A 27,847-nucleotide genomic window follows, 5' to 3' on the forward strand; every position below is an offset into this window, starting at 1 on the left:
AATCATAATTATTCCTTGCCCCTCCTGTCACAGAATCATAATCCTAATACCAGAGAATCTAAATGGATCTGTTATATCCGCTAGAGGGCGACATACCTCCACCGTCTATTTTTACAGTCAAGGGTTGCACATCCCAAATGGCACCCCAGTAATTCTGACAGGAGCCCCATGAGCCCCGTTTAAAAGTAGCGCACTAATTAGGGAATAGGCTGCCATTTCGGAGGTATACAAGTTGTGGAGAGGTGAGAGGCTGAGTGCCACTTTGCTAAAATTGTCTCTAATGTTCTGACTGATCTTGATGTCCCTTCCGGGATTTCAACAGTGTTGTCGTGCACATTGAGTAGACATACTCATTTGATAACATCCTTTAGCATGACGGCACACTGCACTGTGATGATTCAATGGTGTAAAGACACATGGATGCTGAAAACCGCTGAAGTCCCATCACTATATAGATCTGGGCCATATGTGTATCAAGCATCTCAAGAGTATGAATCCCCCCTGGATCAGTGCAGCTTTTTAAGGTCATAATGAATATGATTATGATAATAATAATGAATATGGACAGGGGGTACCTGATCCTATATCAGCACTCCTACTCGGAAACAATTGTGAATCCGGACCCTGGTTCCTCTCAAGGTTTCCCTATGGCGTGTTCTGTATGTTTCTTTACCTTTGTCACGCACACATGCACACGCACACACAGACATTGAAATAACAGTAGAAATAGCATAAGAGAAATGACATGACTCACAAAAATAAACCGTCAACCCGTTTTTTTTTCCTTTGTTTGCATTTATTAATTTATCTCTAATGTGTGTGTTTTTTTAAAAATCTGTCCACAAACTCATATTAGTCACTACTATGTTAGGTTAGGTCAGTTTTTCCCTCACTGCAATGGCAGTCATCTACACGAGAGCCCAAACCCAGCACTCCCTTCCACCTCTCCAACAGACAGTGGCTTTGTTCCAAATGACACCCGATTCCCTATATAGTGCACTACTTTTGACAAGGGCCCTATGACCTATGTCAGTCACACACACTGCAACAGTACTCTAACATCTGCACTTCAAAATGCATGTGAAACTAGGAAATTATGGGCCAATAATATAGTTAGGCACCGGTTAAAAGATTTCCAGCATATTTCAGAGAGATTCCTTGCAAGAACCAATTTAGGAAATATTTCAGATTAACCATTGACTGTCTGGGACATTCACATTTTCACATTATGACATATTCTGTGGGTAATTTAAAATCATGATGTAGTTTACATTCACTGGATCGAACATGTTTGTCAGTTGGAGGGCAGTTCATTTAAATGATTGGCGGGTCACTTGTACTATCCTTGGCAAGTCACTTGTCCTATCTGCCAATGGGAGGGAGGAGTGGGCGGGACTAGAGCTTGGGTTTGCGCTCTCTTATTAAAAACACATCTCTAGTGCTATCTGTACAACATTCAACAAGACATTTTTTTTCTTATTATTTTTTTCCTCTTCTTCTCCTTAATAATGCCAAAACAATAATAATAATTTTAAAAAGAAGAAGAATAGCGTTACTCCATCTCATCGGGCATCGAATGAACGAACGTACGAACATCACACAAATTGAAAATACAAATCTAAGAATAAAAGGCCTCAATACCAGATAGTACACATCATCACCTTCTAATGGTGCCAGAGAGAGAGAGAGAGAGAGGTTACGGAAGAGAGAGAGAGAGGTTATGGAAGAAAGGAAGAAGAGAGAGAGGTTAGGGATGTTGAGAAAGAAGAAAAGAGAGATGTACACATACATTAAAAGGATAGAGAGAATGACAATATAATATCTTGATAATACCATTGAATTATATTATCTTAATTTAACGTTTAGTGTCCCCATGGACAGGTTTTGGCACCTAATTCTAAGATTTATCCATTAAACTTTGGCTTTGGTTTGCCACGGGTTAGCTGAAATCAACCTTGTTTCCTACACTGGAGGCTACTAGCGATGCTAGCAATAGTACCTCCAAGTGATATTATGTCTGATGGTAAGAAATTGTTCAAATAAGGCAACAACCCACTTGGCCCCTGCGAAGTTGGAGTGACAGACAAGGAGAGGATAAAATAAGTCAAGAAGAATGAGGTGAATAAATAGGTGATATACTAGGGGAAAGAGAGATGTGGGCTAAGTGCTTTTGGTGAGCTTACAAAATACCAACTCCAGGAAGTGCTTGACACAGAAGGCACGGTGGCATTGACACTACAGGTTATTGTCCCAAAGGGCACCCAATTCCCTAAATAGTGCACTACTTTTGACCAGGGCCCATAGCACTACGTTTGACCAGGGTACATAGCACTACGTTTGACCAGGGTACATAGCACTACGTTTGACCAGGGCCCATAGCACTACGTTTGACCAGGGTTAGCACTACGACCAGGGCATAGCACTACGTTTGACCAGGGTACATAGCACTACTTTTGACCAGGGCCCATAGCACTACGTTTGACCAGGGTACATAGCACTACGTTTGACCAGGGCCCATAGCACTACGTTTGACCAGGGCCCATAGCACTACGTTTGACCAGGGCACATAGCACTACGTTTGACCAGGGCACATAGCACTACGTTTGACCAGGGCACATAGCACTACTTTTGACCAGGGCACATAGCACTACTTTTGACCAGGGCCTATATGGGAATGGTCCTGGTCAAAAGTAGTGAACCATATAGGGAATAGGGTGTCATTACGGGTGCAACCTAAGTCTTTAAGAAAACACCACTTAGGGAACTGCTAAACTCATATAAGGTGCTCTAATAAGGATAGAAGTAAAACACATAATGCACATAAAACAAAAGTAAGGCTGTGGTTCCAATCCCAAACTCTCGCCTACAACCAATGGGGTTAGGTTCCAATCCCAAACTCTCGCCTACAACTAATGGGGTTAGGTTCCAATCCCAAACTCTTGCTGTCAACCAATGGGGTTAGGTTCCAATCCCAAACTCTCGCCTACAACTAATGGGGTTAGGTTCCAATCCCAAACTCTCGCCTACAACCAATGGGGTGAGGTTCCAATCCCAAACTCTCGCTGTCAACCAATGGGGTTAGGAGGGCGAGAAGGCAAGACTTATCCAATCAAAGAATTTAGTGACGTTTACAATCGTAAGTAGTTTATTTAATTGTTTTTATGATAAAATATTTGCTTGTTCACTGTGTGCAGAACATGTGTGTAGTATGATGCGCTAAACCAATACCGTGGCTATAGTACAACTTGATCAATCAAAATTTGGCAGAGATGAATATTTTGATATATTGTGATGTAAACTTGAGTCTCATCCAAGCACTTAATAATACAATGTTAATATTTTGATTGGATTATAGATTGATTGAATGCTTGATTGATTGATTGATTGATTGATTGGCGAGTGGATTGGAACTGCAGCTTTACACTCCAACAGAAAGTGACACCTTACATTTTCTTTAAAAAAAAAAGTTTGGTCTATCGATAGTCAAAATAAAAACAACAACTTTGGAAAATTATAAACCTTGCACAGTGCTCTTTATAGACATGACATTCCGACTAGTCTTTTCCTCACAACAACAAGCCTTATAGTTTTTTAAAAATCATTACCTACTGTATATTCATAACCTTCTCTGTAAGCTTCTCTTCTTGAAATGAAAATAAACATAGAAAGTTATTTTTTCCTTTTTTCTTATCTTCTTGTCTTTACAAAAGCTACACATATTCTACTGGGATGTATCTATGGATTTGTTAATGTTTTTAATGCTTACTCTTTTTTCCCGTTCTTCTTCACTTAAAAGAAAGAAAGACAGAAATCTAGTCATCTAAAAGACGGCATACCCCAAGACTACAACAGTTTGCTTTCTTGAGTCCTCTGCTCTGTGAGGGAACTCACCATTTTCTCTCATAAATTTTTCCTTCCCCTTGTTTTTCTGTTATTTTCCTCATAAAAGGAATGGAAGGAAAGAGTGTGACACGGGCGTGGAGTCTTGGTCACCTGACCAGACGTGCCAGCTGATTGTGTTCAGGATGCACTGTCCGTCTGTCTGTCTGTCTGTCTGTCTGTCTGTCCTGTGTCCCCCAAAACAGACTTTTGCTTAGTTTCTGTTTGTTTAATGGTCCGTTGGCCACCACGACAATGTAGAAATAACCGTTAGCCCACGTCTGACTCTGAACACGCTGGTATTTCTGCTGTAAATCCTGACCTCTGACCTTTAACCTCCCTTTTCACTTATTGACCTTTCACCTTGACCTCTTTTCATTTATATGGATATTTCTTAATGTTTCATCTTCATCAACTAAGTGCTTTATCATTTTTTCCACAGAATCCACATAGAGATGCTACCGGTCTCTTGTGAAAAGAGAAAGATCCACACCAGCTGTTTGTTTAACACTACAGATTTCTATTCACAATAGCCTAGAACCAATTTTTTACATATATACTTTAGCTTTATACTGTATTCTCAGATATCATTGTCCTATAAGAGCCCAGAAACAGAGGGCTATACTGTAGAACTCCCTTGACGACATTCCAAACATAGACAGGCACTAAACTGAGGGGAAAACAGGAAATGACAAACTGTTCCCATGGTGACCTCGGAACAGCAATCCGACCAATGAGAGGCAGTGATATCAGGGTCAGGGGTTACCTTATCCCTAATCATTGCCATCGTCATCTGGTAAAAAGTTGCTCCTGTGGTGTTATTTGTTATAGACAGCTGGATAGCTTAGTTTGAGTTTACGGCTTGAATGGTTGTGGTTGAACCACGGTTATCGAATCAGTGCTCTTGAATAGACCGTAATATGAAATTGAAATGTCAACGTGACAAGAAGTGGTATCTTATCTAAATGGCAGTTGGGATGAAGTTTGGCTTCTTTTGACACTTGTTCTGCTAAAGTATAACTAATCAACAACGTTACTCATAGAAGTAGTATTATTCTCAAAACATGAAGTATAAGGTCTGATAAAATCATTTTTGTGTTCTCCGGAATGGTAGAATGTTACAGTTTATTTGTTCTCACATAGTAATGTTAAGACTTAACAGCAGCCAGAGGACGATCTCGAGCAAATCATCACAATTAGCCCTCTTGGTAGGAGATGGAATGGAAAACAGGAAACTCTGGAATATAGAACTCAAGGCCTCAAAAGTCCTGAAGAGAAAGGATTCACACTGCACTGTCTGTATGTACAAGGGGGGTTGTGGTTGGTTGAGAAAATCAAGAGGACTGCACTGAACTCCCGGGATGTAAATATTAAAAGGCGAGAGAAAAATGTATGATTTTTTTCCTTAGGAGAGATGATGTTTACACAACCCTCTCAATGGAGGTGCATCTCAGTCCGTGGTCCTTAGTTATACTTATCAGCGGACTTACCATGTCAATGACCCTGAACTGCTGTATGTAAGAGAACAAGGAAGTGATATAATGACCCCCAACATTTGACTCCTAAACTTCTGCACTGTCTAGTTGAACTCCCTCTTCCCATCTCTCTGCAGGATGATGTTGTTCCCGTTTAGTCTCCCATCACTGCTTCCTCCTCTCGTGAAAGACGGTCAGAGCCGAGGGCAGTTGACATGGAGAGAGACATCCTCATCCCATGCTCTGTAGGGGAATCCCCTGGACTACTGCTCTCCCTTTCCAAATCCTCCTCTTCTCCTTCCTCCTCTTCTTCCTCCTCTTCCCCATCCTCCTCCAGCTTGCCTTCCTGCCCCAGGTCAGCGAGGCCACTCCTTGTGTTCCTGGGTGTGGTGGAGGCCTGGTTAGAAGCCTGCAGGGGGTGGTGGATGTTGTAGCTGCCCTCTAGGTCCACTTCCTCTGTGGTGAGGCCATTCTCCATCCCTCTCTCCCTCTCCACCCTGGATGAGGCCCATTCCTCGAGGGGGGCCCTATCTTCACTCTCGCTCAGGTACCTAGGATAGGATAGGGACATCAGTCTACTTGCAATGACTGTAATATGTTTTGTTTTTTTTCCTACTAAACTTAGTTGAATGCACTAACTATAAGTTGCTCTGGGAAAGAACGTCTGCTAAATTATGAATATGTAAATATAAAATGTAAACACGCATCTCTTACCTCCACAGGGCTAGGGGGTCTGGGTCAGCCCGGGGTTGGGGTGGCCTCTGGGGCCCGTGTTCCCCCAGGGAGCTGGGGTTGTGGGCCCCCCTCTTACGCCTGGACTTGCTAGTGTGGTTGACCTGGAGGTGCATGGCCATCAGCTCGGCTGAGCAGGTACGGAAGGGACAGAACAGGCACTGGTTAAGGGTTACCCCTGCTCCTCCTCCTCCACCACCCCCTCCCGGTACTCCATCCTCCTCCAGACCTCCGAGCCCAGGGGAGGGGCGGCGGGAGAGATCCAGGGGCTGGGACAACAAGCCTCCCTCCTGGGTGCCCCGAGCTGATCCCCCTCCCATCCTCTCCCTCCCGTTAGCTGGCACCATGCGGCTGGTGGTGAGTGGTTTGCGACGGGAAACTTTGGGCGCCTTTGGCGGGGGTGGGGTGGGGGTGGAGGTAGGGGACTCCCCGTCCACCCTCCCTCCATCCCCCCCTGGTACAGCGCCCCCATCACCCCGGATAGGTACCGGTACTGGCTCTCCAGATCTGCCTCCCTCAGTCCTCCCATGGCCTTCCCATGGTCCCTGTCTCTCTGCTCAGGAAGGCCCAGGATCCAGGGCTGGTGCTGGTTGTGCCTGGAGGATGCGGTCTCTGCCGGGGTTCTGGCAGCTGAGCCATGGGTGAAGCTCTGGGGCCGGCGCTGTTTGGCCATCCCCTCCCTTCCCTCCCCCCGTGGAGCTCCTCCACCACCTCCCAGAGAGGCAGAAGTGAGGCCGGGAGAGGAGGCGGTGGATGAAGAGGCCCCCATGGCGTTCCTCTGTTCTCTGTGGTGCCTCTGGAGATGGTACTTTAGAGAGCCTGACTGGGTTCCCGCGTAGTCACAGTGGGGACATTTATACGGTCTCTCCCCTGAAAGAGGTACATAAACTAGTTGTGGTTATCAAGGGCATATAATAATGGAGGAATGTCAGTAGATGTTACACTATACTATACTATACTATACTATACTATACATGGAGAGAAGCATTTGTATTGTTCTAATTCTGCACAAAAAACAAACAATTTAGACAGGACCACTAGACTAAATATGGACCAGCCCATCTGGCATTCGCCTGAACTGCCCTACGCCTAGTCTGTTTCTGACCACAGAGAAAAAAACAACAACAATTATATGGACCTTGATTCCTGGATTTCTGCTATGGAATAAAAGAGGGGAAACTATAGGGTTCATTATATGAGCTTGTAGTACCATATTACAAACCACAGATGGCAGTATCCCATCACAATCTAAAACCCTGATTGGCTTTGATAAGGAGGACATTAGATTAAAAACCCCATCAGCCTCGGAGGTGTTGAGAGTGATTATTGCTAGTAGCAATTTACTTAAGTATAATGATTCACCTAATTAATTACAACAGACAGAGGAGATGGTCATATTTAGGACTCAGAAACACTTGAGAACACATGAATTTAATGGCACATGTAAATGTGGTCAGTGTGCATGTAGTTAAGGTTTAGTGTTCTAGAGTAGATTGTATTGTTAGTGATTATTTGCTGAATTCCAAATGGACCTCTAGCCCCTACTTCCTAGCCACTCTGAGATCTTATTGGACAGGTAGTAGCAATATGGCGACATTTCCATACAGCCGATCAGAAGGTGAAATGAAGCCACACTACATGACCAAAAGTATGTGGACACCTGCTCGTCGAACATCTCATTCCAAACTCATGGGCATTAATATGGAGTTTGTCCACCCTTTGCTGCTATAAAAGCCTTCCCTCTTCAGGGAAGGCTTTCCACTAGATGTTGGAATATTGCTGAGGGGACTTGCATCCATTCAGCCTCAAGGGCATAAGTGAGGTTGGGCACTGACGTTGGGCGATTAGTGCTGGCTCGAAGTCGGTGTTCCAATTCATCCCAAAGGTGTTTGATGAGGTTGAGGTCAGGGCTCTGTGCAGGCCAGTCAAGGTCTTCCACACCAATCTCGACAAAACATTTCTGTATGGACCTTGCTTTGTGCACGGGGGCATTGTCATGCTAAAAAAGGAAAGGGCCTTCCCCAAATTGTGGCAAAAAAGTTGGAAACACAGAATAATCTAGAATGTCATGGTATGCTGTAGCGTTAATATTTCCCCTCACTGGAAATATTGGGTCTAGCCCAAACCATGAAAAACAGCTCCAGACCATTATTCCTCCTCCACCAAACGTTACAGTTGGCACTATGGTTTTGGGCAGGTAGTGTTCTCCTGGCATCTGCCAAACCCAGATTAGTCCGTCGTACTGCCTGATGGTGAAGCGTGATTAATCATTCCAGAGAACGTGTTTCCACTGCTCCAAAGTCCAATGGCGGCGAGCTTTACACCACTCCAGCCAACGCTTGGCATTGCGCATGGTGATCTTAGGCTTGTGTGCGGCTGCTTGGCCATGGAAACCTATGTCATGAAGCTCCCGGCGACCAGTTCTTGTGCTGACGTTGCTTCCAGAGGCAGTTTGGAACACGGTAGTAGGTGTTGCAACCGAGGACAGACGATTTTTATGTGGTCTGTTCTGTGATCTTGCCTACCACGTGGCTGATCCGTTATTGCTCCCAGATGTTTCCACTTCACAATAACAGCACTTACAGTTGACCGGAGCAGCTCTAGCAGGGCAGAACTGGCAGGGCAGAATTTGACGAACTGACTTGTTGGAAAGTGGCATCCTATAACGGTGCCACGCTGAATGTCACTGAGCTCTTCAGGAAGACCCTTCTACTGCCCAATGTTTGTCTATGGAGATTGCATGGCTGTGAGCTCGATTTGATCAATCATCTCAGATCTACAGGAGTGCATTGGCCCTAGGTTGTATAGACACAGAATAAGTGTCATAAGCCCTAGGGTGTAGGATTTAGGGTCTAGGGGTCGATTTGGGATCCAGCCATTGTTAGGTGTGTTGGGGGTTGGGGGCTAGTGGCAGGCTCACCTGTGTGAACTCTCAGATGCACTTTAAGGTGATGGGACGAGCGGAAAGCTTTACCGCAATAGGGGCAGTCTTTCACCCCTGTGCCTCGCACACGCTCCCTAGAAGTCACGGACGAACCTGAAGATGACCCAGATAGACCGTTCTCTCCTGGAGAGAGAGGAAGGGTTGAGCGAGAGAGAGAGAGAGAGAGAGAGAGAGAGAGAGGGGGAGAGGGTGAGTGCGAGGGAGAGAGAGGGAGGGAGAGCCGGAAGAGAGGGAACAAGGGAGGGAGGGTGAGAGAAAGGGTGATGGAGTAGAGACAGAGGGGGAGGGAGAGAGAGGGGGAAAGAGAAAGAGGGGGGAGAGCAAGAAGGGGAAGACGGGAGGAAGAGAATAAGAAAGTGGTATTGATAGTTAATTGCATTGCTAGACGCTACTCTCCCACTCTGCTACTCTCCCACTCTGCTACAAGCTTTTTATTTGTGTCCTTATTCTCTCTAATGAAAATGTCAAATAAACGGGAGACATGTTGGGGACGTTTTGGAGGTCAAGCCATGTCACTGTACCTTGGAACTGTGACATCACTGAGTGGAACCCTCCTCCGGCTGCTGACTGATGTTGAGGTCCACTTTGAAGTTTGGACTCCTGTCTTCCCTCGCTACTACCTTCTCTCCCACCTCCTCCTCCTCCTCGTCCTCCCCCACTCTGGCTCGCTCCTCCATCCTCCTCTCCTCCTCCGGCGTAGCGTGGGGGGTGACCGTGGTTCTTATGGGGCCGCTGGACGTGGACGCGGGCGTGCGCCACCACCTGCTGCAGGCTCCGGAACAGCTTCCCACAGTCGGGGCACTCCCATGGGGCTCCGGAGGACGGAGGCTCCTCTCGGGGATCCAGACCTCCAAGGTAGGCCCTGACCTGCTCAGCCTCCCCCACCACAGAGCTCCTGGATGGGGCTCGGTGCAGGTGCTGGGTCCTCTGGTTCTGCCTCTGAGCCTGCTGGGCTTGCTGGGCCTGTTGAGCTGCTACTAGGCTACGGGCTACCAGCTGCCACATGGCTATCTGGTCCCCTCCATCTGCCGCTGCCTCTCCTCCCCCCACCCCTCCTCCTCCGCTCCCATTCCCCATCTCCGCCACCTGAGCCACGGCCTGCAGCCGTTCCATGCAGCTGGCGCCGCCACCGCCATCGCTGGGCAACCCCAGGTAGCCCAAGATGGCCGATTTACTAGAGACTCCGGCGCCGTCCCGCTCAGCCCTTGATCGTCCCCCTCTCCCCCTCCACCACGAGCCAGCAAGAGACTGGAGTAGAGAGCGTTGAGGCCCTGGCTGGTGACCGAGCCTTTGGGGCCTCTATGTTCAGCCCCGGCCACAGGAGCCACCAGCCCCCCCAGCCCCCCCAGACCTGCCTTCAGGCCCAGCTTGTTGAGGTGCACCTGTAATAGAGGTCATAAAGTCACTTGCATAATAAATGCCCAATGTCTTCAATCGTTTGACACATGCAATTATAGCATAGACTAGGGTTGCAAAGAGTTGGAAACTTTCCGGGTAAATTTCCGGAATTTTCCCAGACATTTTCCATGGGAAGTTAAGCCCGGGGAATTTGGGGGATTTTGTTTAAATTCATCAAAACAGTTAACTTATAACAGTGAACCTTTTTGTGGGATACAGACAAGGCAATTCTAGGTCTTGTGGCATATTTTGGTTAAACTATCCCCAATTCAATGGAATCGCAACCCAGTGCACAGTGCATTCTTCCATCACATCCAGCTGATTCTCAAGATTTTGCACACTTAATGAGATGCTATTGCGTCCACGCTACTACACTGTCTGAGACAAGAACTACATGCTTTCTGGTAAGTTTTGATTACAATACTGGGTGGGGTGAATATATTTTCTAAGATATACATACTTTTTTGTTAACTAGTAAATAGTAGCCTACAGCAAAGTATGTTTAAATAATTTCTAACTTGTTAACAATTTCTGCTAGTTAGTTTTTGCTACCATGTGGGTGTTCGCTTGCTTGAGCCTACTAGTGTTAATTCACCTGTTTGCATACATGTTTAATTTGAAAAGATTTATCTTACAAAGGAGTTGTTTAATCTAACTGCTTAACTATTTATCTGTACATGGAATTGTATTTGGGTTTTTTTAAACTCTTTTTTTAATCATCTTTACAGGAAAATGCCACGGGCACTATCTGATGTGTGGAGACATTTCACTGCAGCTTATGTAGAAGGAAAAGCTGTGTAAATTTGCAAATACTGTGCCAAATCATATGTGAAGAATTTCAACAAAGATGCAGAATCATCTGGCCAAGTGCATAAAGTTCCCTCAGCTCTCACAACAAGCAACCCCTGACAAAGTCCCTCTACTTCTATTCGAGGTGAAAATGATGAATCAGACACCTTATCGATAGCAATAGCTCATGGTCCTCCTGGAATTATGACTCAATGGAGGAACGTAGTCAGAGAAATGCTAATGAATGTCTTGCTCAAACTGTGTATGCAACTGGTTCACCTCTGATGCTGACAGGCAATGTGTATTGGAAGAGATTTCTGAATGCTCTTTGCCCAGCATACACTTCACATACTCAATTGCTGGATGTTGAGTTCAACAGCATTCAAGTGAAGGTCAAGCAAATCATAGAGAAAGCAGACAAAATTGCAATCATCTCTGATGGGTGGTCGAATGTTTGTGGGGAAAGGAATAATGAACTACATCATCTCAACCCCTCAACCAGTATTCTACAAGAGCACAGACACAAGGGACAACAGACACACTGGTCTCTACACTGCAGATGAGCTGAAGGCAGTCATCAATGACCTTAGACCACAGAAGGTATTTGCACTGGTGACAATGCTGTGAACTTGAAGGCTGCTTGTTCTAAAGTGGAGGAGTCCTACCCTCACATCACACCCATTGGCTGTGCTGCTCATACATTGAATCTGCTCCTCAAGGACATCATGGCACTGAAAACAATGGATACACTCTACAAGAGAGCCAATGAAATGGTTAGGTATGTGAAGGGTCATCAAGTTATAGCAGCAATCTACCTCACCAAGCAGAGTGAGAAGAATAAGAGCACCACATTGAAGCTGCCCAGCAACACCCTCCAGTCTCCTGGAGGGGAAGGAGTCTCTCCAACAAATGGCCATATCACAGTCTGCCGATATGGACAGCCCCATCAAGAGGATCCTCCTGGATGATGTATTTTGGGAGAGAGGGGTAAGCAGCCTGAAACTCCTGAAACCTATAGCAGTAGCCATTGCACGGATTGAGGGAGACAATGCCATCCTGTCTGATATTTAGACTCTGCTTGCAGATGTAAGAGAAGAAATCCGTACTTCCCTGCCCACTTCACTGTCGCTCCAAGCAGAGGAAACTGCAGTTCTGAAATGCATAAAAAAGTGTGAATACCTCTGCATGAAGCCCATACACATGCGGCAACGTACATGTTGGACCCCAAGTATGCTGGCAAGAGCATCCTGTCTGGTGCAGAGATCATCAAGGCCTATGGTGTCATCACTACCGTGTCTCGATACCTTGGCATGGATGAGGGCAAGGTTCTTGGCAGTACACTTCCAAGCAAGGCTTTGGGATGGAGATGCAATAGGGCAGTCGTGCCAACATATCTCATCAGCCACCTGGTGGAAGGGACTTTGTGGATCTGAGTCTCTTTCCGCTGTTGCCTCCATCATCCTCCAAATCCCACCAACATCAGCCGCCTCAGAGTGCAACTGGTCCTTGTTTGAGAACACACACACCAAAGCATGCAACAGGCTGACCAATACAAGGGTTGAAAGATTGGTGGCCATCTGGGCAAATTTGAGGCTTTTTGAGCCTGACAATGAGCCATCCTCAACAAGGTTGCAAAGTGACAGTGAAGATGAGGCCTCAGAGTCTTGTGTTCAAGAGGTGGACATTGCGGCGTTCCAGTGAGAAGACATGGAGGTCTGAGATGAAGACAACCAAAGCTTTAGTTTCTAGACTATCATTTTACAGATGTATGTCGAAAACGTTTTTGGGAGATGCGATGGGTCATTGGGGATCATTCAATATTCCCTTTCTTTTGTTGTTCAGTGAAATCATCCCATGTGAAGAGTCAACTCATTTAATTAAAGTTCAATTCATAACTACATTTGTAAAAAATATATATATTGGAAGGATTCAATCATTTGCAATTATGTTTACTTATGATAAGGTAAAAGGTTTTATGTTTCTGTCTCCATATGATATGGTAAATATATCCAATGCAAAAAAACATCTACATTTAAATGGTAATAATATTAATTTGCATATATTCCCATTAATTCCCATATATTCCCGTTAATTCCCACGGAAAGTTTCCACCTCTGAATATTCCCCAAAATGAGCAAACCTAACATAGACCCTAGCATAGACACACACACATACCAGTGGAGGCTGCTGAGGGGAGGACGGCTCATAATGATGTCCGGAACGGAGAAAATGGAATGGCATCAAGCACCTGGAAACCATGTGTTTGATGTATTTGATACCATTCCACTGATTCCCCTCAAGTCATTACCCTGAGCCCGTTCTCCCCAATGAAGGTGCCACCAATCTCCTGTGACACACACTAGGTTACCTACCTTCATGTGGTTCTTGAGGAACCAAGGCTCCTTGAAGCCACGGCCGCACACCTGACATTTGTGGTCCAGAGAATCCTTGTGCTTCCTCATGTGGCCCTTCAGGAACCAGGACTGGGTGAAGCGCTGGCCGCACGTCTCACAGCGGAAGGCCGGCAGAGGCGGAGCCCCTGGGGCCAGGGTGGGGGTCGGGTTGGGGGTGGGAACGAGAGTGTCTGGGATGGGTGTGGGGATGACGGCAGTGGTGGTGGTTATGATGGGGGGGTGTCTGGGGGTGTAGGGGGGCAGGGCGGGGAGTTCCACCGGAGGGGAGAGAGACAGGGAGGGGTGGCTGTCGTGGAGGTGTGCGGCCAGGCGTTCTTCCTGGCTGGCAGAGAAGGAGCACAGGGTGCACTTGTACGGGTTGTGGAGGATGCGGACGTGACGAGACAGCTCCGAGGCCGTGCGGAATTTACCCTTGCAGGCGTGGCAGCGGAATGCGGGCGCTGCCGCTGTGGCCAGGGCGGCTTCTTCTAAGATGGCAGGACCCGTGCCACCCAGGCCGCAGGAAGAGGAGTAGGGGGAGGTGAGGGAGAGGGGCACCTCCTCGGTCAGCGGAGGGCTCAGCGGTGTGCTGTCATCCATTAGGAACGGCTGGAGGGTCTGGTGATCCATCTGCAGAGCCTCCTCTAGAGCATCCCCATCCCCATCCTCCCCTCTCAGTCCCTGGGTTAGAGATACAGACAGCAGGGGACTCTGGCGGTGGCTGTGGTGGTTCTGTCCCACGTCGTTGTGGTTCTGGTGGGCTTTGAGATGCGGCGTGGACCCCGTCCCAATGATGCTCCCGGTCATGGTGCCGGTGTTGCGGTACAGAGCTGAGGCGCGGCGGTCGCGGTCCAGACTGTGAGCGCGGGCGTGGAGCGACAAGATACTCTGGAAGCGGAATCTCTTCCCGCAAACCAGACAGGGGAACTTGAGTCCGGCCGCTCCCCTAGAAACACCCTTCCTCCCAGGCAGAGACCCTAACAGACTCCCCCCATCCTTATGGAAGAGCTGGAGGTCTAGCTCATCACTACAGGTGGCACCCTGCTGCCCGGAGGACAGGGCCAGCTCCAGGGCCCCGAACCCGGGGAGAGGGGCCGATGATGTCGGAGTGACCGGAGGAGAGCTCTCCGAAGAGGGGCTACACACCTCCGGAAGACCCCCCAGGAAGAGAGCCACGGCCGGGGTGGGGGACGGAGGGGCTGACAGCTCCTCTTCATCCTCCTCCTCTTCCTCATTGTGGTGGTTGAGGGGGAAGGAGGAGAAGGGGAAGTAGGGGGTGGTGTCTAGGGTGTTCGACAGGGGTTCTGGTGTGTGGGAGAGGGCTGAGGGGCTATGGGCTAGGGGCAGGTCCAGGGGGCTGTGTAAAGGGGAGAGGTGGTAGGTAGAGTGAGGAGAGGCCTGGGGACTGTGGTCCAGCGATGGTAGTGTTGGGGGTGACTGGGGCAGCTCACATGAAAGAGCCAACACACATTCAGGAGGAGAATCCATTCTCTGTGTGTGAGAGAGAGAAAACTAGAGAGAGAGAGAGAGAAAGAGAGAGATAAAATGAGAGAGATAAAGAGAGAGAGATAACGAGAGATAAGGGAATGGATATAGTACAGGAGGAAGACACTTCGGACAATTGAGATGAACCCGTTTATGGTAGGAATATATCCGTATTTCAATGGAAATGTAGTAGTATGAAGGAGTAGTGCGGCGACTCAACACTGTTCTGTGTACTGAGGTCAGAACAGGTCAGTAGGCTATTTGAGGATAAACGTATGGTGATGCAGTACTGACCAGTACTGTGTGTATAACTATGCCATGCTTGACTATGTGTACAGTTAGTATGGGGCCTCACCAGTCGTGTGTTTACTGCTATTCCATGTTTCAGTTCCTTGGCAGACGGGGGACACACTGCTTTGATGGCCACCTCCTTTAGTCCTCTGGGGAACACATACATTCAATATGTTCAAACATATGTTTAAAAAAGATTTTAAACCAAACATATTGCAACTCACCCTGCTGCATATCCCATTACACCAAAAATAACATAATGTCCTGCCTGCCTGCCTGCGTCTGTCTGTCTGCCTGCCTGCCTGCCTGTCTGTCTGTCTGTCCGCTTGCCTGCCTGCAGGTGTGTGTGCTTCAATGTGTAACAGGTGGTCACCTGTTTGATGTTGCAAGATACATTGTGTACTTAACCATATGTTTGATGTCTGTATATGACATATGTGTGTGTGTGTGTGTGTGTGTGCGCGTGCACGTCCATGTGTGTGTGTTGGTACGTGCATGTCCGTACATGTGTGTCAGTGTGTGTGTGAGCTAAGGGCACCACAGGACATGGACTGTCCCAAACAGGATGGGCGCGAGATGTTTTGACTTCCCCACACACCCTTCCTGTGAACACATACAGCAGCAGCTTCATCAGGAATGGACATACACACACACACATCCGAGCCTAAAGAAACACAACCAACCACACACACACACACAGACAGAACACATACAGCCACACAAACAACACACCTACCGCATTTGAACTTATTCATGTAATACAAGAACAGACACTAAATATATTTCAGACATGTTTTCCACCCACAACTGTAGTGATAGAGCCGAGAAAAAACATCACAAACACACGATCATCATCATTATGGCCAAACACTAGTAGCCTACATCTGTGTGTTCATATAGACAGTATGACTGTTCGTGTTTGTGTGTGTCAGTGCGCCAGAATCACAAAGACATTCTCATGTATCCAGTTGACATTTTAGCTCCACCATGACTAGCAGGGATATCACACAATATCAATCATATATCCCCTAACTCGCTCTCTTCCTTCTCCTCCCTCTCTTCCCTCTCTCCTTCTTAATCCACCGTTATTGTTCCTTCTTCTCCCGTCTCTATTTCTTTCTCGCACTCCCTCCCTCCCTGATTCCATACTCCTCCCATCCCCCTCTCTTTCTCTCTCATTCTCTCTCTCTCCCTCCTCCCTCAATTATTCACTAATTTTCTTTCATTCTCTCGCTCCCTCTTTCTTTCTCTCCTGCGTTGGAGCCAGTTGGCACAGTGCCAGGGAATGCTGATATCAGCTGGTAGATTGGGGCCTGCCAACATGGCGAGGAGAGAAAGGAGAAAAAGAAGAGAGACAGTGAAAGAGAGAGAAATGGGGGGGGGGGAAAGACAGAGAGGTGGGAGGCAGAAGAGAATGAGAGAGACAGCGAAATAAACATAGCCGAATGAAAAGATCCGATGGTGATGTGATTTGCATTTTCTAATATGAAAAAAAAGGCTGATTGTGAACTGGGGTTTTGTTGTAGGTAGGTATTCATGGTGGTAGCGAGGCGGTGGACAGTGTGTGTGTGCGGTGTGTGTGTGTGTGTGTGTGTGTGTGTGTTAGTATCGTCTGATGTGATGGCATTATCATATTAATATCAGCGTCACCACTGCATTGTTCTGCCGTGACAGCGGCCACTGTGCCCAACCAGCCTTGTCATACCAATAAAGCTTCTCCAAATGTGGATAGATGGAGAGAGGAGATAAGGTGCTAGACAAAGGGGGAGAGAGAGACAGAGAGAGAGAGAGAGAGAGAGAGAGAGAGAGAGGTACATGGTGTGATCAACCAACACAAACAAGTAGTACATGTCGATTTCAACACAGCTACAATTCATTTGATTCAGATGACGAACGTGTGCTTGATCACATTCCCCCAACGGAGCTGTAATAAAGTGTGCACTAACTGACGCCTATGGCTGATTTAACCAAGACTTCTGAGCGCTTAAAATGACTCTTGTGTTTTCCATTACCATCGCACACACGCGCTCGCACACATACAAATTCTTTTCGCTGTACATATTGACAGGTGTTTGGGCCATATACTCTATGTGGAAGTTGGTATAGATCATGTCACGTGTTCATGTCACTACGAACGTGTGTAGGTACAGTGTGTGCGGTACAGAGCATGTGTATTTGTTCGACTTTAGATCTCAGTGTACAAAGAATGTACAAACGTAACTATATTTGTGGTTTTGAGCAGGACACAGTTCAAGCAAGTCAGTACACGGTGGTTATGATTCTTCATACAGATGGAGGATCTTAATTTGAGCCAAATTGCTACATCAAGTAAATAATGTGAATTAATATGTGGATAATGATGAATGGACATTTTTTGAAGGGGTTTACACATTTTTCGTTAGGGCAAATCATGTCTGACATTTTAAAGTAGAGAAAACAAACTTTAGAATACTTTTTTACCTTGACTATACTACAAGTTTGCATTTCATGCTGTGCAGGAAAACACTTCGGAACAAAAACAGTGATCAAATTAAGATCGTAGGGTGTGGATCCTAATGCATCAAAGATATTGTGTAAAGGCTCATCATAATGTTAACTGAAGGCAGCTGCTGAGAATCAGGATATCTATGGACAGATGTGTGATGGGGGTCATAGGAGCGCTTTCGTCTAATTTGTTATGGCCCTTAGGTACTCGTTACAGCAGAGTAGTCGACAATGTGTGCTGTATTGCATACACTGCCATTCATACATACAGTTGAAGTCGGAAGTTTACATACACTTAGGTTGGAGTCATTAAAACTCATTTTTAAAACCACTCCACAAATGTCTTGTTAACAAACTATAGTTTTTACAAGTCGGTTAGGACATCTACTTTGTGCATGACACAAGCCACTTTACCAAAAAATGTTTACAGACAGATTATTTCACTTATAATTTACTGTATCACAATTCCAGTGAGTCAGAAGTTTACATACACTAAGTTGACTGTGCCCTTAAACAGCTTAGAAAATTCCAGAAAATTATGTCATTGCTTTAGAAGCTTCTGATAGGCTAATTGACATCATTTGAATCAATTGGAGGTGTACTTGCCGATGTACCTTCAAACTCAGTGCCTCATTGCTTGACATCATGGGAAAATCAAAAGAAATCAGACAAGACCTCAGAAAAAAAATTGTAGACCTCCACAAGTCTGGTTCATCCTTGGGAGCAATTTCCAAACGCCTGAAGGTACCACGTTCATCTGTACAAACAATAGTACGCAAGTATAAACACCATGGGACGACACAGCCATCATACGACTTAGGAAGGAGATGTGTTCTGTCTCCTAAAGATGAAAGTACTTTGGTGCGAAAAGTGCAAATCAATCCCAAAACAAGAGCAAAGGACCTTGTGAAGATGCTGGAGGAAACAGGTACACAATTATCTATATCCACAGTAAAACGAGGCCTATATCGACATAACCTGAAAGCCACTCAGCAAGGAAAAAGTCACTGCTCCAAAACCCCCATAAAAAAGACAGACTACGGTTTGCAACTACACATGGGGACAAAGATCGTACTTTTTGGAGAAATGTCCTCTGGTGAAACAAAAATAGAACTGTTTGGCCATAATGACCATCTTATGTTTGGAGGAAAAAGGGGGAGGCTTGCAAGCCGAAGAACACTATCCCAACTGTGAAGCATGGCGATTGCAGAATCATGTTGTGGGGGTGCTTTGCTGCAGGAGGGATTAGTGCACTTCACAAAATAGATGGCATCATGAGGGATGAAAATTATGTGGATATATTGAAGCAACATCTCAAGACATCAGTCAAGAAGTTAAAGCTTGGTCGCAAATGGGTCTTCCAAATGGAAAATGACCCCAAGCATACTTCCAAAGTTGTGGCAAAATGGCTTAAGGACAACAAAGTCAAGGTATTGGAGTGGCCATCACAAAGCCCTGACCTCAATCCTATAGAAAATGTGTGGGCAGAACTGAAAAAGCGCGTGTGAGCAAGAAGGCCTACAAACCTGACTCAGTTACAACCAGCTCTGTCAGGAGGAATGGGCCAAAATTCACCCAACTTATTGTGGGAAACTTGTGGAAGGCTACCCGAAATGTTTGACCCAAGTTAAACAATTTAAAGGCAATGCTACCAAATACTAATTGAGTGTATGTAAACTTCTGATCCACTGGGAATGTGATGAAAGAAATAAAAGTTGAAATAAATCATTCTCTCTACTATTATTCTGACATTTCACATTCTTAAAATAAAGTGGTGATCCTAACTGACCTAAGACAGGGCATTTTTACTAGGATTCAATGTCAGGAATTGTGTAAAACTGAGTTTAAATGTACCTGGCTAAGGTGTATGTAGACTTCCGACTTCAACTGTATGTAGGATCTGGGGGTGTTTCCTTAAGTGTGTGAGTTTGTGTACCTGTTTTTGTCAGTGTGTGCGTGTCTACAGTTTATGTGTCTTGTTATTAGTGTGTGTGCTGCAAATACTGTACACATGTGAAGGCCAGTGTGTTCAAATGTGTGTGTGTGTGATCGAGCCTATGTGTGTTTATGTGGGTGTTAGTGCGTTTGTGTGTCTGATGGCTTACGTGTGTGTTTAAGTGTGTGTATGTGTGAGTGAGGGCCTGTGTGAGGGAAAGTGTGTGTGTGTTTTTTTCTCTCTGTGTGGTACAGTAACTCAGGGCCTGCTGTAGTTTTTATCACCGTGGTCACGCGGCAAAACTTCCCCACAGACGGGATTCATTTCCGGGCTTTCACCTTTCCCTGAACCCCCTCTCTCTTCTTTCCCTCCCTCGCTCCCCTCACTTTATCTGGCTTGCACTTTTTCATTACTGCTCTTTTTTTTGTTCTTTGGCTTCTCTGAATGGAGGGTGGATTGTCTGACTTCTCTCCCTCGCTGTGTCCTGATTCTTGACCTTTGGCCTCACTTCACCGCTTTCTTTCCTCCTCTCTCTGTTTTTCCTTCAGCTGGCAATGTTTAGTTGGGCACACTGTTGCTAAACTTTATGCAATAGAAGAAAACGTTTCTGTCTACTGGACACGACCCCGTTCTTGCCTCCTCTCCTCTTTATAGTTATCATCCAGATGAAGAGAAGTATGTGGAGGGGCATAAGACTATGCAGAATTAATATGTAGGCTATGAACGTGAACTGGAAGTGTAATGCATTAACCCGATTTTTATGCGACCGTGCATTAAAGAGGTCAGATCGTCTTAGCAGACGCATTCCATGGATGAGTCCCTCAATCAAACTTCCAAATATGTAGATCCCAACTCTATAAGGACATAACACTTTATAAAACTAGAGCAATTAGGCCAATCTAAGCTCCAACTTGTCCTCATTACGACTTCTATGTGTAACAAGTGTTACACCTTCTGTAACATTTGTGTGAGTGACTTTTAGCTACATCAACTGGTAGTTTGAGCCCTACTGGTCTGGACCAGACAGATTCCATAACATCATGAATATTGATGTTGGCTAGGAGACTGAGTGGTCAAGCAGCAAGCTGACCCCTAGCTTACAGCCCCTAGCTAACAGTAAGTTATGATCCTTATAACGGTCAACATACACTGACTCAGTTTTACCTCATTTCTATCAGCATTTTAAATGTGCAACCAGAGGGAGAAGAAAATTGTAGACCACCTTTACTCCACACACAGAGACGTGTACAAAGCTCTCCCTCACCCTCCATTTGGCAAATCTGACCATAATTCTATCTTCCTGATTCCTGCTCACAAACACAAAATTAGAGCAGGAAGCACCAGTGACTCGGTCTATAAAAAAGTGGTCAGATGAAGCAGATGCTAAACAACAGGACTGTTTCGCTAGCACAGACTGGAATATGTTCCAGGATTCTTCTGAAGGCATTGAGGGGTGCACCACATCAGTGACTGGCTTCATCAATAAGTGCATCGAGGATGTCGTCCCCCACAGTGACTGCACGTACATACCCCAACCAGAAGCCATGGATTACAGGCAACATTCGCACTGAGATAAAGGGTAGAGCTGCTGCTCTCTGCGGGACTCTAACCCAGAAGCTTATTAGAAATCCCGCTATACTCGACGAACCATCAAACAGGCAAAGCGTCAATACAGGACTAAGATCGAATCGTACTACATCGGCTCTGACGCGTCTCGGATGTGGCAGAGCCTGCAAACTATTACAAACTACAAAGGGAAGCACAGCCGAGAGCTACCCAGTGACACAAGCATACCAGACTTTCTGAATAACTTCTATGCTTGCTTTGAGGCAAGCAACAATGCAGCATGCATGAGAGCATCAGCTGTTCCGGACGACTGTGTGATTACACTCCCTGCAGCCGATGTGAGTAAGACCTTAAAACAGGTCAACATTTACAAGGCCACAGGACCAGACGGATTACAAGGACGTGTACTCCGAGCATGCGCTGACCAGCTAGCAAGTGCCTTCACTGACATTTTCAAACTCTCCCTGTCTGAGTCTGTAATACTAACATGTTTCAAGCAGACCACCATAGTCCCTGTGCCCAAGAACACTACGGTAACCTGCCTAAATGACTACCGACCCGTAGCACTCACGTCTGTAGCCATGAAATGCTTTGAAAGGCTGGTCATGGCTCACACCAACACCATTATCCCAGAAACAGTAGACCCACTCCAATTTGCATACATCTCCAACAGATCCACCGATGATGCAATCTCTATTGCACTCCACACTGCCCTTTCACACCTGGACAAAAGGAACACCTATGTGAGAACGCTATTCATTGACTACAGTTCAGCGTTCAACACCATAGTGCCCTCAAAGCTCATCACTAAGCTAAAGACCCCGGGACTAAACACCTCCCTCTGCAATTGGATCCTGAACTTCCTGACGGGCCGCCCCCAGGTGGTAAGGGTAGGTAACAACACATCCGCCACTGATCCTCAACACGGGGGCACCTCAAGGGGTGCGTGCTCAGTCCCCCCTGTACTCCCTGTTCACTCATGGCCAGGCACGACTCCAACACCATCGTTAAGTTTGCTGATGACACAACAGTGGTAGCCCTGATCACCGACACGATAGGAGGATGTCAGAGACCTGACCGTGTGGTGCAAGGACAACAACCTTCCTCAAGGTGAACAAGACAAAGGAGATGATTGTGGACTACAGGAAAAGGAGGACTGAGCATGCACCCATTCTCATCGACGGGGCTGTTGTGGAGCAGGTTGAGAGCTTCAAGTTCCTTGACGTCCACATCACCAACAAACTAACATGGTCCAAGCACACCAAGACAGTCGTTAAGAGGGCACGACAAAACCTATTCCCCCCCAAGAGACTGAAAAGTGTTGGCATGGGTCCTCAGATCCTCAAAAAGGTTTTATAGCAGCACCACTGAGAGCATCCTGATGGGTTGCATCACCACCTGGTATGGCCTCCGACCGCAAGGCACTACAGAGGGTAGTGCGTACGGCCCAGTACATCACCGGGGCCAAGCTTCCTGCCATCCAAGACCTCTATACCAGGCAGTGTCAGAGGAGGGTCCTAAAAATTGTCAAAGACTCCAGCCACCCTCGTCATAGAGTGTTCTCTCTGCTTCCGCACTGTACTAGAGCGCCAAGTCTAGGTCTAAGAGGCTTCTAAATAGCTTCTACCCCCAAGCCATAAGACTCCCGAACAGCTAATCAAATGGCTACCCAGACTTCTACCTCCGCCGGAACTCTCTGTGATTATCTATGCGTAGTCACTGTAATAACTCTACCTACATGTACATATTACCTCAATTACCTCGACACCGGTGCCCCCGCACATTGACTCTGCGCCGGTTCCCCTTGTATATATCCCCGCTATTGTTATTTACTGCTGCTCTTTAATCATGTATTATTCTTATCTCTTACTTTTCTTAAAACTGCATTGTTGGTTAAGGGCTTGTAAGTAAGCATTTCACTGTAAGGTGAAACGCTACACCTGCTGTATTCGGCGTTTGTGACAAATAAAATGTAATTTGACTTATAGGGTGAGTCCCAAATGGTACCCTAATCCCTATTTAACACACTGCTTAAAGTAGTGCTCCATATAGGGGAAAGGGTGACATTTGGGATGCATCCATAGTATACTTAAGCAATAAGGCACGAGAGGGTGTGGTATATTGGCCATATACCACAAACACCCAAGGTGCCTTATTGCTATTATAAACTGGTTACTAATGTAATTAGAGCAGTAAAAACAAATGTTTGTCATACCCGTGGTATACGGTCTGATATATCATGGCTGTTAGCCAATCAGCATTCAGGGCTCAAACCACCCAGTTTATAATTGGCCTCATCACACTAACTCTAGTTATGTGATACAGCCTTTGCTTTCACCTATCTAATCTTGTTGGATCAGAGGTTACCGGTCTGATTACCTTAATTACAGTGTAATGACAATGTAAGTACACATTGTTATATACGACTATCTACAATATGTTAATTCAACCATTAAAGGTCTAACTCTAAGAGGAGAACTTGCCCTAGTAAGGTTTCTTTGTATGCTACAACAGCATTGAATGTTTTGAGAGCTGAAAATGTGAATGGGATATGCTACTCTAAACTTGCTGAAGGGCTAGGAGTGATTGCTGGTACAGGTCTACTAGTATGGGTTTATACTACGCTGCAGAAACATTTTCGAGCCAAACTCAGGCAAAGAAGCAGTCTTTACATGTCACCATGCACCCTCACTGAGCAGGTGTCTGTCTGTCTGTCTGTCTGTCTGTCTGTCTGTCTGTCTGTCTATCTATCTATCTATCTATCTATCTTTCTATCTATCTATCTATCTATCTATCTATCTATCTATCTATCTATCTATCTATCTATCTATCTATCTATCTTTCTATCTATCTATCTATCTATCCCACAGAGCCTTAATGACCCAATTAAATCAATCAGTGGCTTGATTGGAATGCTCCTTGAGTGTGTGTGAAAGAGAGAGAGAGAGAGAGAGAGAGAGAGAGGAGAGAGAGAGAGAGAGAGAGAGAGAGAGAGAGAGAGAGAGAGAGAGAGAGAGAGAAAGAGAGAGAGCACCTGGATGTTGCATCCCTCAAGTGTTGTTCTGAGGAGGTAGGGTACAAGACAGTAAGAGACAGGAAACATAAATTATCATAAAAATCATGGATTCTTCCCACTGGATCCAAGCCCAACGCTCTATCTTGATTTTTAACAGCATCTAAAGATGACACACTCTGTCCCTCAAATGACGGCACTTATTGAAAAGTGTTTAAATATTAAATAATAAGATACCTTTTAGGGAGCTAGAGTGTATCTAGTTAAAGTTGGACTGTTTGCTTCAGGTGGGACATCCCAAACTAGACTGCAAGCTGAAAATGTCAGAAAAAGAAAAGGAAGGCTGTACACTTATCACATTACATTGATTTCCTGTGGACACATCTAAAGTGTTGAATCAAACTATGGTATGTAGTAGGCCTATGAAAACTGGACATTTAAACATGTCTAAAACATGTTCTGTCGCTATGGGGTTTGAAACACAGCGACGGGAGTCTCGCTCTTCTCCGGTCACCACAGATGACACGTCTGCCTGTTATCTGGAGAGGAATTTCCTGCTCTCCCTTATGATGTGCGTCAATAACGTGCAACCATTTTCAGTCGCTCTTTCCCCTGCCTTCTCTCTCGCGGCCATCTCAATTAAACAGCCACATTAATGAAATAAATAACTATCAACAAACAATGCGCGGACGCCTAGTCTACATAACGTCCAAAAAAACGAGATTAGATTAGTCATTTTCGCAGCTGCTCTTTAGCTGTTGAAATATTATTAAATCCCCTAAGTGAACATAGTAACACGATTGTTTAATCTCAAAGCCGTTGACGAGTCACGGTCGTTGCCTACTCTCTGTGTGTCATGTATATCGCTCCCCCATGCTCCATCCATTTTGTTCCTAAATTTTCTATAACAAAAGACTGAAAGGGAGGGGAAAAGACATGAGTGTTGCGGGGAGAAATCGGAGGACGAGAAAAGTGCCATCATGGATTTCATCTTGAATTTCGCTGCCAATCTCCCCATCCATCCCCCTCAAACTAAATCAAACATGATCACATTTTATCCAGCACACGTAGGCTACAGAAAACAACCCTATAACTTATATCAACCGCCGGGAAACAACTTGTATTTTCAGAATGAGATGTTGCACGCAACACACTTGCTACTTTCTTGCGAAATCACTGTAGCCCAAAGGAAAGAGGTAGCCTATGGCTACAGTGAAGCTTGCACTCGTAAGAGGTGACGCTAGGACAAGTTTACCGGTTGTAATAGTAGTAGCCTTGTAATAGTCGTAGTAAATATAGTAGTAGCATAGTGGGAGGACTATGGTTTTAAAAACCGTTGGATAGGCCTACAGCTGGATAGGTGTAGCCTGGACGAATAGATTAGGCTACCTATTTAGGCTACATCTGGTTAAATTGGTCATCTTAAAAACAATGTGTCATACGTAATGCGTCTCCAACAAAATAATTATCCTGGCTTATCGTCTCTACCTAGAATGTTCTTGCGTTGCAGCTTTGTAAATCACACTCGAACATGTAGTTGACCCAAAAAATAAAACGGAAATCAAAGAACATAGCGATTGATCAAATTTGCAACTTATTTTTGTCAAAAGCTACGATATATGTTTTAATGTTGTGAATTAAACCCGATGTGTAGGCCTATGCATGGATGAATGCAATTGCCATATCTTCTGCAGTAGCCAATGATTGTATTCCTTAGGCTATAGCAATACATTTAATACAGAACTTTGTGTTAGTTTATAGGTTAGCCTACTTGTGCGTTCACTTTAGTTGACTTTTAGTGCACTTCAAATAGCATAACGTAATTCAATTTACAAACAATTTTTACGGTGTAGGCATATGTTATCCGACAATTCAAGTAGTACATTTTAGGCCCCAAATTATAACTGAAACTAATCCATCATGATATAGAATCCGTTCTCACTTTTGTCATGTCACCGTATAGGGCTAACGCATGCAGACGGTCGGCCACGCGCGCACATACAACACCGGCTTCATACATGACACACAGTAAAGTGCCGAAGAGTGCATGGGAACATACATGCAGCACACACACACGCCACACACTAGAGTGCAACCCGCCAATCACTCTCAACAATCCACTCACAATACAAACACATTTCGTTGGACGGTGTATACCATGTGTATCCCGTAGCCTACATACCGACTAATAAAACTTGAAACATAAAAACTGTAATGTGTGTAAAAAAAAAAATGTTTTTAAAAGGCGAGATAAAATGGAGCTACAATGCGCTTCAATCACTGCAACTATAGGGTGATTACACGGATTTGCAAAAAGAAAAAGTCGTCGTCAGATATTTGTTGTTCATGGAGACAACAACAAACGCGACAAATACAACAATTTTGGAGAGGTTTTACTATAGTGCTACACAACCGCAGTTCCATACCACCCTATATAAAAGTGCACATGTAAACGTATGGATAGTATATATGGTAAATTAACTAGATATTTATGATGAAAGTAAGACTCTATGTACTTACGGGAGAGGCGGCGGGCGGATTAATGACAGGACACGTCATGATTACGTTTCACTTGAATTAAATACATTACGAGTTGGGGAAAAAATGGAAATCAGGGGTTGTTGTATACAAGCATACGCCGTTTTCCCCCTCCCTTAGCTCACCCTGTTCTCCTCCTCCCTTTCGCTCTCTCTCACACATTTTTTCAAACATCCATTTATTGTGCAGTAGTGAGTAAGTGAGTGAATAAAAGAGAGAGAGAGAGAGAGAGGAGAGTGGGAGGGCGAGTGATGTAGGTTGCAAATGTAATTATAATCTCACGAGCACCATTTTAGAACACTGACACACGGGGCAGACTGCCCGGTTCAGTTGCAGCCCAAAAATAACGACACTATATAACCTACTATCAGGTGGCCTCTACTCTATAGCATAGATATAAACCTACAAAAGTTTGCAGACATATGTCTTATCGAAGTGCGTACAAGTTAAAAAGAATTGACGTGAGGTATCTGAATGTTGTTTTGATAACACATCCGGAAACCTATGGTTTTAAAGTTGGAAAAATTGAAGAAAGATTGATAGGCTGTTGTTATCACTGTTTTATAACTGTTTCGGTTTACTCACTGGATCAGTGACTAAAAAGTGACTTTTCACTGTTGAAACAAAAATTCATATTTTTCATAATGATTCGAATCGGAAGTTTCAAATTGAACTCGGAATTTTTCTGAATCCATCCTCCTATTCTAAATCAGATATTTACCCAAGCACAGCACGCGGTAAAAGTAACTTCACCCCACGTGGGCCCGCGCTCGTGGTGGCGCAGGTGCATTGCCTTTAACCGGCCCACGCGCCTCTCCACCAATTCACTGTACCCGCGCGAGGTACTGACTTCAGCATCTGGCTGACATTTATTTATATTTTTATTTTAATGTATTAGGCCTATCAATAAGGACAGGCACTGGC

General features: G+C 45.4%; 1 protein-coding gene across 1 annotated transcript; it reads right to left on the minus strand.

The window, feature by feature from the left end:
* Positions 1-2,421: 2,421 nt before the first annotated feature.
* On the minus strand, positions 2,422-27,059 carry LOC135516164 (zinc finger protein 219-like). Its single transcript, XM_064940248.1, is given in 9 exon segments — positions 2,422-5,905; positions 6,069-6,516; positions 6,519-6,956; positions 9,007-9,153; positions 9,552-10,250; positions 10,253-10,412; positions 13,590-15,101; positions 15,451-15,535; positions 26,906-27,059. Coding segments are annotated over 7 exon segments (3,798 nt in total). The 5' UTR covers positions 15,099-15,101; positions 15,451-15,535; positions 26,906-27,059; the 3' UTR covers positions 2,422-5,508.
* Positions 27,060-27,847: the final 788 nt, after the last annotated feature.

The sequence above is a fragment of the Oncorhynchus masou genome, chromosome 27 (genome assembly GCF_036934945.1).
Source record: "Oncorhynchus masou masou isolate Uvic2021 chromosome 27, UVic_Omas_1.1, whole genome shotgun sequence".
Taxonomy (NCBI): Eukaryota; Metazoa; Chordata; class Actinopteri; order Salmoniformes; family Salmonidae; genus Oncorhynchus; species Oncorhynchus masou.